At 35.5% G+C, this 12,654-nt stretch overlaps 1 protein-coding gene across 1 annotated transcript; it reads right to left on the bottom strand.

The window, feature by feature from the left end:
* Positions 1 to 6,001: 6,001 nt before the first annotated feature.
* On the bottom strand, positions 6,002 to 12,046 carry LOC118348164 (protein ACCELERATED CELL DEATH 6-like). Its single transcript, XM_035689163.1, has 4 exons — positions 11,863 to 12,046; positions 9,802 to 9,946; positions 8,145 to 8,578; positions 6,002 to 6,015 (listed from the first exon to the last, which is right to left on the bottom strand). The coding sequence occupies exons 1-4, from the start codon at positions 12,044 to 12,046 to the stop codon at positions 6,002 to 6,004; spliced, it is 777 nt and encodes a 258-aa protein (XP_035545056.1).
* Positions 12,047 to 12,654: the final 608 nt, after the last annotated feature.

The raw sequence follows: 12,654 nt of genomic DNA, 5'->3' as shown, positions 1-12,654 counted from the left end.
CTTAAAGATCATTTGCAACTTCCAGATGGGCCAAGAAGATCAAAGAGACAATGCAAGGATTGATGCAATCCACCTGAGATAAGTTTAGCAAGAGGCCAACATTCAAGATGGGGCTTGAAGGATGAGGATCCTGTTTTAATTCATTTGATCAGCTACGGAAGAAGGCAACGACAAGACTTGAAGGCTTTGGGCTCTTGAAGGGTTTCAACTTATTTAATTCATTTAAAGAACTTATTTTATTAGTTTAGAATAATTGAGTTTATTATGGGAAGCACTTAAGGGGGCCTATGCAAGGGCATGTTGGGAAAGTTATTAATTTATTGAACTAGGGTTAGGGTTACTGTAGCCGAGTACTGTAGCACGGCACTGTAGCCACGGCACTGTTCATCCAGGGGCACTTTTGGAAGATGGGGGTTTATTTTGGCTAGGGTTTCATTAGGTTTTCCTTTAAATATTCTATGTAACCTCATTCTAATCAGATTATGAAGATTATGAAATTTATAAAATTTGATGAATTTATTCATTATGAGTTGAGTTTTACTCCTCTTGTTCTTAATTGAACTTTTGAACTTATCAAAGGTAAATCACAACCTTTGTGGCGTTCCTCCTTTGTAATCTGGGTTCTTGAGACGGGTTCTTCAACGGGTCTAGATTTTAATATAATCTAGGTTCTTGAAACGAGTTCTCATCGGGTCTAGGTTCTCCATCCATTGACTTGATTTTGGCTTTCTTGGGGAGTTTTCAAATTGACTGTGGGTTCAAGGGATTCATTCCCACGGGTTCATATCATTTGGTATTCAGAGCAAGGTTTCCAATCAGGTCTTATTCTATCTTTTATTTCTTGCATATTTAATTCTAGGGCGTCATTCTTCTAGGATTGATTACAAAAAAAAAAAAAAAAAATAGTGGTGGTTAGCAGATTTCTTCACTATTGTTAGGGTCGCTGAAATTCATTGTTCTAGGGTTTGTGTTGGCTGAAATCTCTTGTTCTAGGGGCTGCCGTATATCACTTGCCCAAGGGTTTTTGAGTTATTGTTAGGGTTTTTCTCAACTGCTTATTCTTGATTGTGATCAAATCAGTTGGTGAAAGGAAAAGAAAAGAAAAGAAAAGAAAAGGAAAAGGAAAAAAAAAAAATCGTGAAAAAAAAAAAAAATTCGAGATTTTTTTTCTTGAGCCTTATCATCAAAGGGGGTGATTCTAGTTGGTATCTTGTCTTATTGTTACTGTTTCATTCGTATAATTTCCTTGATTCACGTGCCATTTTTTTTTTCCATTCCTTCCGTGTTTCTCTTGTTCTTGTTTCTTGGATCTAATTACTAGTTGGGATAAAACAAGGTTGCTTTGTCTTGATTGAGTCAATTAGTTCTTAAAGAACTTGAGTGGGAAAACTCTTGAGGTAAAAGGCAAAGAGAGTGTGAGACTATTATCGGAAAAAGCCAATTAGGAGTGAAACACGAGTGGAGTGTCGTTATTCGAGTGTAAACACGTGAGGGAGTGTGTGAGGTTTATTTTTTTTTTTTTGCCACTAACATTCTCTTGTGCAGCGCCTGATAATGTCTCATCGGAGTAGCGCATCACCAAGGGGGAGAGCAGATAACTCATCCTTTGTGCTGCAAGCTATGCAACAACAGTTTGAGCGGTTGAACTTGGTGTTAGGTGAAGTGAGGAATAGCATGGATAATCAAGAAGCAATGGTTAGAAATCTGCAAGGAGAGAAAGATTGGAGGCGACATGAGCCTAATATTAAGAATGGGTATGAGAATGGAGAGTATGGTGAGGATGAGGAAGTGCTAACATCTGAAGTTGGATTGGGTAGACATAGAAGAGTTAGGCATGGAAGAGGCCTTAGGGCAAACTCAGGGGGTCGAGATAGAGTAGATTCTTGGAAGCATCAAAATGAAAATACCGTCATTCCAAGGTAGAACTGACCCTGAAGTTTATTTAGAGTGGGAGAAAAGAATAGAGTTGGTGTTTGATTGTCATAATTATTCTGAGGAGAAAAGACTAGTCCAAATTTTTGAACAAATTAATGAAAATGCATATCTAATGGATCTTCCAGGTAAGTATCATGTTTCTACTATTTTCAATGGTACTAACCACTTTCCCTTTGATCTAGGTGGAGATTCGAGGTCGAATCCTTTTGAGGAGAGGGGGAATGATGGGAACCAAGATGAGCCTAGTCTTAAAGATCATTTGCAACTTCCAGATGGGCCAAGAAGATCAAAGAGACAATGCAAGGATTAATGCAATCCACCTGAGATAAGTTTAGCAAGAGGCCAACATTCAAGATGGGGGGCTTGAAGGATGAGGATCCTGTTTTAATTCATTTGATCAGCTACGGAAGAAGGCAACGACAAGACTTAAAGGCTTTGGGCTCTTGAAGGGTTTCAACTTATTTAATTCATTTAAAGAACTTATTTTATTAGTTTAGAATTATTGAGTTTATTATGGGAAGCACTTAAGGGGGCCTATGCAAGGGCATGTTGGGAAAGTTATTATTTTATTGAACTAGGGTTAGGGTTACTGTAGCCGAGTACTGTAGCACGGCACTGTAGCCGCGGCACTGTTCATCCAGGGGCACTTTTGGAAGATGGGGGTTTATTTTGGCGAGGGTTTCATTAGGTTTTCCTTTAAATATTCTATGTAGCCTCATTCTAATCAGATTATGAAGATTATGAAATTTATAAAATTTGATGAATTTATTCATTGTGAGTTGAGTTTTACTCCTCTTGTTCTTAATTGAACTTTTGAACTTATCAAAGGTAAATCACAACCTTTGTGGCGTTCCTCCTTTGTAATCTGGGTTCTTGAGACGGGTTCTTCAATGGGTCTAGATTTTAATATAATCTAGGTTCTTGAAACGAGTTCTCATCGGGTCTAGGTTCTCCATCCATTGACTTGATTTTGGCTTTCTTGGGGAGTTTTCAAATTGACTGTGGGTTCAAGGGATTCCATTCCCGCGGGTGCATATCAATGGGTTAGGGTCCTTCTTGAATAATGATCCTAACTAGTATTACATGTGATTTTTCAGCTTGCTTGCTATAGAATCATATTTCATATTTCTGCAAGTACACCTCTAACTTGTACTTGGATATTTTATGCATATGGCTTGTGAACTTGTTGGTTGTTTCGGTTTTGTATGGTCATTAGTGACATTGTTGTTCTTCCATGTGCTATGAACTTCCTTGGGCATGATTATTTCAAAGTATGATTAAATTGGTCTAACGAAGATGTGTATATTATGAAAAATGGAACAAGAAGTCATGCTAGGCATTCGGCTTGTACTATGTTTGTTTGAACATGAATATTTGTCATTCCACCGTTTTGGTATGGGACTAAGTTCATGAAAATGTCATTCAAAACCACAAGAAAATGTTTCGGCCATCAATGAATATTCTTCATTAAAGTTTTTGTTCAAAACATTAGAAGATTCTAAGTTCATGAAAATTGAATGGAATGCATGATTTTAAAAAATAAAAGGTTTTGGCCAACCCCATAGATGAATTATGATCATTAGTGTTTTAGGTTTAATGTGTTAAGGATGATTCATGGTTATGTTAGGGTTTGTATGTTTCAACCCTTACATGGAATTTGTTGGAATGTATGCTCTCGTTTGATGTGAATGCCTTTAAATTGTTATAAAGGAACATGTTCGCATGTTCTAATACTTTCAAGTCAGAATGCATTATATATTGCATGCATGAATGTCTCATGGTTATGATGAAGCATTTCAGCATTTCATGTGTCTCATGAATGTTTTACGATTCATTGTCATGTCAAATGAATTGAAATTTGTGAAAACGCTTTTGAAAGGAAAAGAGTCCTTTTTTTAAAAGTAATGTGTTTATCATGACCCTAGATACTGGGATGAGTGAATGTCCTAGTGGAACTCCTCTGTCCTCTCAGGAGTGTTTAAAATGGAGGGATACCCCTAAGTCGACGAAGTACTCTCGGCGAATCTCAAATGGTTCCTAAAAGAAAATGACACCAGAGTGGGATTGCACCTAAAACTAGTGGGTGCACCTACGATGAAGGCGAAATGCGAGCTATCGTATATGAAAGATAAGACGTAGTCACCTTGGTCAAAGTGGCCAATAGTTGATGCAGTAACTAGTGGGAAACACATGGTGCATAGGAGAGCCGTGAGGTATCCAATTATATGTTATAAGTCAAGAAAGGCCACGAGCTCATAAGTATGTTAATGAACAAGTATGAAATGAATAAAGAATGTTTACAAAAGTAGAAATTATGAAATGCCATGATTTTACACGATGTCTTTTGAAAGGTCAAGTGCATAAGTATAAGTTCATGTACATGCATTCATTGTTAAGTTTGCTTCATATGTTTATGATAACTGTTGCACGTTATTTGTTTACTTACTAAGATTTCTTGAAATTTTACTGTTGTATTTACCCACTATCATTCCTTGCTAGGAATAATAAAAGGTATGACAGGTTTAGTCAATGCAAATGACGAAGCACAAAAGGACGGCACCTCCTCCAGAGAGGATCGTGCCTAAGATGGTCATAGGCCAGTCTAAGCCTTTCATTTGGGGTCATCTCGAGTCGATTGATAAAGCAATCATTGAGATAATTGAAGACATAGAAAAGTTTAAAAGATCCCATAATAGGGACAAGGACTGGGCTTTAAAGAAGCGAGTGAGGCCCGAACTTCACTGAAGATCAAGAATGATGTTATGGGACCACTTTTGGGAAATGACATTCTATTTAGCTTTAATGTTTTGGTCCCATATGTTTTCAGTACCATGACTAATGTTCCTTTACTTGAATTAAGTTGACTTTCTGTCGTGATATATTGCATACTGTTAGTTATCAGGTGCATTGCATCTTATCTATCATGGGCAGGTAACCCTAGTGTTGCATGTCTGGGCGTTTTAGTTTCTGCCAATTCCCAAATGGGGGCTGGGGGCGCCACATCAGTTCATGCCATATTATATGTCAATTCACGCCATGCTTATTTATAATTATGATTGTGCATTCATGTCTTTACTGCTATGCTTGCATTTGTAAACTGTATGTTAAGTTATCTGTTAACTTGTTGAGATTTGTAATCAAATCATACCGTGGTAGTCCCAACTACCATTTTCTCCAAAATGGTAGATTATGTGCCAAGATCAAGAGATGCGGCAGAAGATCTTCTGAAACCGGTCGACTAGATAATGATGGCACGATGCAGAGCCCATTGCTTCAATGCACAGTTTCATCGATAGTATTATGGCGTCCTTGACCGAGTTACACAAGCTACTCGATGGATTAGCCTATTAGTTACCTTCATTTTACATGTACTTAAGGTGCTGTGTCTGTAGTACTCTTTATGTTACAAACATGTGGGATGAGTATTGTAACCTTTGTATACCAACTCTCACGTGAATCTTATGAAGCATGTTCACGTTTTGGGATATATTACTTCTGGTACATAGTATTGCTCAAAGAAAAAAAAATTATCCGCTTCAAATATTGCATATTGCTAGATACATGCTAGGTGCATTGTATCCTTAATTCTCATGGGCGGGTGCAGGTAACCTTGTGTTGCATATCCCGATACTTCAGAGTTTGTCTGGTCCCAAGCAGAAAATGGGCCGTCACATTTGGTACCATGCATTAATTGCTCTAATCTTTACTTAGAATCAAACTTTTTTCGCTGCGATTATTGTATACTGCTAGAAACATATTATGTGCATTGCATTTTAACTATCATGAACTGAGGTGTGTAGCCTTGAGTTACATGTCCCGACACTTCAGTCTCCATCAAATCCTAAGCGGGCTCTGGGGGCGTAACATATGTGTATAGACTATTTATCGATAGCCTATTTTTATATACCCTCTTATTATTATATGTGATGTATGAAATGAAATGGATTGCATATTTCTAGCTGTTATATGTAGTATCTCCATGTATTAAATGAATAAATCAATGATAAGATAAGGAAATGAAAGACTAAATGAAAAATGACAGGAAATGATTGAACTGCATATTTGTCTACTCGAAGAAAACTGCATATAAAGTGCCAAAATAGTAAAGATGGTACCATGATGCTAAGGGGTGGATTGCAATGCCAAAAAGAAAGACTGGCGATGCACCTAGCGATGCCTATTCTCGAAACTTAGTTATTAGCCACTAGTTATGGAAGAACGTGACCGTCACATTTGGTACCATGCATTAATTGCTCTAATCTTTACTTAGAATCAAACTTTTTTCGCTGCGATTATTGCATACTGCTAGAAACATATTATGTGCATTGCATTTTAACTGTCATGAACTGAGGTGTGTAGCCTTGAGTTGCATGTCCTGACACTTCAGTCTCCATCAAATCCCAAGCGGCGTCTGGGGGCGTAACATATATGTGTATAGACTATTTATGATGCTGAGGGGTGAATTGCAATGCCAAAAAGAAAGACTGGCGATGCACCTAGTGATGCCTATTCTCGAAACTTAGTTATTAGCCACTAGCTATGGAAGAACATGACTACAAGGATTGCTAACCTAAAATACGGGACTTAATAGTATGTAATGACCATGAGGTTAAAAGAGGAAAGAATGTTACAGCATAAATGGGATTGATGTGACTACACAATTGAATTGTATGATTGAGGCCTTGAGAAATCAAGGGAATGTATGCATACCGATTAATGTGATTGAATGTGTTGAATGTGACTTTGAAAGTTCTTGCGAAAACCTATGTTTTTATATGTTTACTGTATGAAGTAGTACTTGTTGAATATTCGACTGATTTTTGTTTCAATGAATGGTTATCCAAAGAAATGCTTAAACTGAGGTTTGAAGCCACAAAAGGAACTTAGCTTAGAGAGAAGAGGCAGACGCCTAGATAATGTACATATGTTTTCTTTATAATTTTAATAGAATAAGATTTGAGGAAATTTTAACAAGAGCTTCCACAAACTCTCTTTTTGTTTTTTCATAAAGTGTCTTATCTAATGAAAGGGGATCTTGTATACCTGATGCTTCATTAAGAAAATTCTTTTACAGTCGAGTTTCATTCTAGTCCCTCTGTTATCTAAAATAACTTATTCTTAAACTTAGGGCACTCTTAATGACTTCTCTCTATTTTGTAGTTTTATGTTAAATAACTAACAATATGTCAAAATAAGGCTTTCATTGAATTATGTAATATCAATGTAAAATACATTTGAGCCAAAGTGCTTTTGTACATTAACATTTTCATCTATGTATCAATCTATCATTATTTATTATTTTTTTACTTGTCCCAGTCCTTTTATATATATATTTCTCACATTTACACTTTTAATTATAAAAACATGCAGATTTCAAAAAATTATTAGAATATTTTATCGTAATAAAAAGAAAATTACTTATATTAACAATTATGCAAGATATGATAATAGGATAAAAGGATCACAAAAAATAGAATGAACAAGTTATTTCCATTTATTTATTTATTTTTAGTTTTTTATTGAGCTATTGATAATATTTTTTCAATAGAGAGAGATATTGCATTCATATTGAAATATGAAAAATATTGAAAAGATCTGGAAATATTACAAATTTAACGGTAGGTATAAAAAATATTTAAAATGAATATAGAAAGAAAAAATCAAGAATATTTAAATGATATATAAAAAGAATAGATAAACTTATGTATGCCGTATTGCAAAAGTTGTTAGCTAAAAAAAAAAAAATGAGTGTTAATTATTAGATAAGATGAGATGAGTTGAGAATGGTTGGGAATGCTCAGATGAAAATTTAGATAAGCCATTGGAAATGTTCAGATGAGAAGAGATGAATCCAGATGAAAATTTAAATAAGCCATTGGGAATGCTCAAAAGGGACAAAGTGTTACATGCCATGAGGCAAAAAGTTCGTTACGAGAGATCAACGGAAGTTGAGTTGTAAAAGTTTGATATTGCTGGTATAAATGTTATGAGTTACTAAATTTGCAATTAATACACTGATATTTATCTTTAAAAAAATCTCATACACAGTATTTTTATTGATTAGATCAGAAACCTCTTTGTATTGCGGCTAACCCATAGCGTTTAGTACCTTAATATTCGATATATATAAACAAGGATAGGAAAGAAGGATAAGCAAATAATACAAGTGGGAATGACAATATTTGAATGTGCTAACACAGCATATGTACCTGTGACGAATGCCAAAACCATTGGTGCCATGGCAAAAAGAAGGAACGAAAAGGCTATTTGAAGAAAATGTACGCGGTTTACAAAGAAGTATTCAAAAGGCATAAGCGGAATAAATAGGTGGATAAAGATAGCAGAACTAGATAGCATAATCGATAGGGCATTTGTAATGATGAATGCCTTGAGAGCAGCACTATTCCTCAAAACTGCAAAGCCTAGATGTGGATGATCATCTCCACCAACAAAGCCTCCGGGCATGGCATTGCCTGCTGCAAAGGTCACAGTTGTAATGAGTGCAGCAACTACCAAATGGGCTTGAGCTGCTTTGTTGTCCTCCTCTGTCTTCGTCTTCCTCACCTTCTCACTCACCACCTCCTTTGAATGCTTCTCAATTTCATCATGCCCGACTTCTAATACTCGCCCAATGACATGGAAACTAAAATTTTTTTGGACTTCAATAATAACTCTCCACTTTTTCTGTAAAATATTTATTGGGTTGAATTGTGAGTATTCCGTATTTTTCTATAGATTGAAAGAAAGTGAGAAAAGAAAACAAATCTAAACAATATTTGTTTGAGAAAGCAAGGCAGCTCGGTATAAAATAAGGCCCAAAATCAGAATATATAAAGACAGTTAACTTCATATTTAAATGTATCTTATAAAAAAAAATTTAGCACTTCTAAAATGAATAGAAAAATATTATATATCGTTCCCAAAATGCATGTTACTACTCATTTCCTTTCTTTATGATATATGTCAAATCAAAAATATTTTGAAACAGGTTATGTATGCCAGAATTATAGGAGCATGTTCTTGAAAATTGTTAGCTAGGTTTATAAATAGAAAAAAGCTATTTGCACTCGGGAGGGGTACCTCCTGCGTACACATCTAACCACGTGTAAAAATAAAACGGTGCGTTTCGTTGAAATCCAGCAATCTCTCATCTTCTTTTTTGCATTTTCATCTTACGAAACGCAGCATTTTGGCTTCGGGAGCAAGCTTCCCCATAGAAGACCACGAAGACGAAAAATAGAAAGAAGCTATTTGCACTCAGGAGGGGTACCTCCCGCATACACGTCTAACCACGTGTAAAAATAAAACGTTGCGTTTTGTTCAAATCCAGCAACCTCTCATCTTCTTCTTCGCATATTTTTCGCATTTTCTTCTTACGAAACGCAGCATTTTAGCTTCGGGAGCAAGCTTTCCCACAGAAGACCACGAAGACGAAACATGAAAACAGGTTCTTTGTGGGTATTGGTTGCATGAAGCATCCACTTCTGTTCAAATTTATGCAGGAATTTGCATACACGAGAATAAATGGGGGCATAATGTTCCCTATTTGGTTTCCAGGGAGGTTGAGAGAGTAAGGAGGAGACTTGGTTATAGCTTCACAATTGCCATCAATGGCCTTCTATCCGGTGGATTGGGTTAGGATCAACAGGCTTTTCCAGGCATCGAAAAACCAGGCCAATTCCAAATGGGTAAAAGCCAAACTGCTTTAGCTAGGTGGGGAGACTTATGGGGTTCACCTATGGAACATGCAAACAAACAGAGTCCTTCGTCTTCACAGCTTTGAGTTCACAACTTCTTCTCAGCTTCTTCACATCTTCCAAACAAAGTCCTTTGTCTTCGTAGCGTCGTCTTCGCATCATCTTCTACCATGTGAGCAAGCTCTGGTTTTCCACTTCATATTCTCCTTTGTGTTCCAGATCTACAATTTCATCTCCCTTCGTGGTCACCTTCTCAGTCTTCCTCACTTTCCTACCCCAGACGCCTCCACGAACCCACAAACGCCTCCTACCCCCTGAGTATAAGAAAGAACAAGGCAACCACTCCTATACGAAGCCGAATCTATAAAAATGAAAGAACAAGGACCTTTGATTCCTTCCTTTCGTAAACCCCAACAGCTTTTATCTAAGATGGGTTTGATTTGCTTCAGACCGATTTGGGTGCTGGCTGGGATAGGGTTTTCTTCTTCGTTTTTTTTTTTTTATTTATTTATATAATATCGACTGACGTGGCATTAACCACATCAGCCGATTCCGCAACATGTACCCAACGTTGGGTACCTATAGCAGAATTGTTATAAATATTGTTTATGTCATAACGATATAGTACTAGTTCGCATAATATTGAGAAAACAATAAAGTTTACATCAAATGAAAGGTTGTGGTTTCTTTGTCACATCATCTTCAAATTGAAGTCATAACCTTAAAGGATTCAACTTGGATGGAACTGGGTCGGATCCAGTTTCTATTGGAATTGGATCCACGCCCTATAACCAGAAACAAGCACCACCCACATAATAGAAATCAAAATTGAATATTACAAACTCTAAGGCTGTGTTTGGTTGTTAAACCAAACTCAAGTCAATTCTTCTTAACATGCAAAATAAATTTAAATACCAAAATATATTTTGAAGTTGTTGGCCGAATTTACTCCAAATTATGTATAAATAGATTTAAATCCCAAAATATATTTTGAAGTTGTTGGCCGAATTTACTCCAAATCCCAAAAAATAAAATTTTTCATTTAAAATATATTATTCTAATTATGACTTATTTATTTTTCTATATATAGGAAATTTGGAGTTTTTTATTTTAATTATAAATTAGAATATTATTTATTTTTTTATATATAGAAAATTCAAATTTTTTTATTTTAATTATAAATTATGATATTATTCTAATTATGACGTATTTATTTTTATATATAAAAGAAATTTGGAATATTTTATTATTGAGTTGATTTCAAGATTGGCAAGTGTTTCAGGGCTGTAATGAAATGGGATTGAAAAATAAAATGGAGGTCGACCTCACACCAGCTTCTCATGCTTTTCATTATTTACTGTTGATATGTCAGAGGCATTGGTTGAAAAGTTACAAAAAAAAAAAATAATAAATAAATAAATAAATAAAGAAAAAGAAAAAGGAAAGGACTCATAGATGAGATCATGAGATGAGTTTTGCGTTATGACTCTTTAGTCAGCCAGTTAATTTCATCCGTAAAGTTTAGACGAGATAATTTCATTTGAACTGGCTAACCAAACCGGGCCTAAATGTCTACCTCGGCTGCAATTACCATGACATTTTGTTTCAAACTCTTCTTCTGCGAGGGAGCTTCACACTGATTTAAGTTGACCAAACGAAAGGAAATAATGGTAAATATTGTGCTCGAAGTGAAAAAGAAGAAAAAAAAAAGTTGTAGTTGGTCATAAATATATAACAAATCATTTAAAAGATATGGAAGCTAATAAAAGCTTGCTATGAAGAATTCAATTGCTATTGAGATTCTTGAAGTATGGCTTAAAGAAAATGACAAAAGAGAGAAAAAAAAATATCTATTTTCTATATGGGAGAAATTGGAAAAGAAAATGCCAATCGATCAATAGTTTAAAAAAAGAGAGCAGTTTTTTTTTTTTTTTTTTTTGAAGAAAATTGCATTAAAATTTATTGCAAATGATAAAAGTAATTATTTTATCAAAATAATTTTTTACAGAAATAAAATTACAGAACGGCATTTTGTTAAGTTTATATATACTCATCATATAAATGTGGAAGCCGTGTTTAGTAATCCGTCCTTTATCATCCAATAAAAGGCAAATGCAGGACAAGGCAGACATCAGTCTTTATTAATCTAAAACCGGCCCTGTGCATATCAAACAGTTTTATATTTCATGAATTTAGCATATTTGATACCACCACATAAAATAGGCAATACCTTCGTCATCGTAACATGCTGCAGCATGCAAAGCCGTTCTACCTAAGGGGCCATCATAAGCTGGTGACTTCAATTTGTTTAAAATTTCTGACACCAAATCTGGAAATTGTCTCTCGGCAGCCAAGTAAAGGGGGGTCTCACCATCAACATTAGCACCAAACGAAAATTCTGGATCTACCTCCATTAGTAACTATTTTACCACTTTAATGTGATTGTGACAAACAGCCTCATGTAAGGTCGTGTCTCTCTTTTTGTTCAACTTCTCAACCATCTCTGTAGTAGCTTAAACGACACCACTTTTGAGAACTTGATGTTGGGATTTTTTATGTTTAATCAGGACTTTGACAATGGAAGCATGCCCATACCTTGCCACTACATGTAACGGAGTATCATCTTCCGCTTTGGCTTTCAATAAAATTGATGGACATTTGTCTAGCACAACTTTCACAAATTTTGCCAGAGACTTGGTCAGTTCCTCCAGCGGCGGGAAACTTTTCTTTAACGCCGATAATTGAAATACAAATATGTAGGATTGTATTTTTATTAACTATCAAAAATCCATTTAGTGGATGGAAGATATCACATTGTTCTAAGGCCTCCAGGTTGCCTTGTGCCGCCGCTTTATAGATAATAGGATCCATTGCAGAGAGGCGCGTTTATGTGCTGCAACAGAGTACTCTAGAAAATCATATATTAGACACAGGCATTATAGTTGATGTTACATTCAACATTTTTATATTAATGAGCAAATCCTATCCATATTATGACAAAATGCCTTTTTGACAATTTCCT

This window comes from Juglans regia, chromosome 4 (genome assembly GCF_001411555.2).
Source record: "Juglans regia cultivar Chandler chromosome 4, Walnut 2.0, whole genome shotgun sequence".
Lineage (NCBI taxonomy): Eukaryota > Viridiplantae > Streptophyta > Magnoliopsida > Fagales > Juglandaceae > Juglans > Juglans regia.
Note: the sequence above shows the minus strand (reverse complement) of the source record. Positions and strands in the feature narration are given on the sequence as shown.

Coding starts and splice junctions, on each gene's coding strand:
- LOC118348164 (XM_035689163.1), bottom strand. CDS start 12,046: ATGGAGGTAGATCCAGAATTTTCGTTTGGTGCTAATGTTGATGGTGAG. Junction 9,947..11,862: donor AGCATGTTACGATGACGAAG/GTATTGCCTATT, acceptor TCTTATACTCAG/GGGGTAGGAGGCGTTTGTGG. Junction 8,579..9,801: donor AACCAGAGCTTGCTCACATG/GTAGAAGATGAT, acceptor AAAAAATTTTAG/TTTCCATGTCATTGGGCGAG.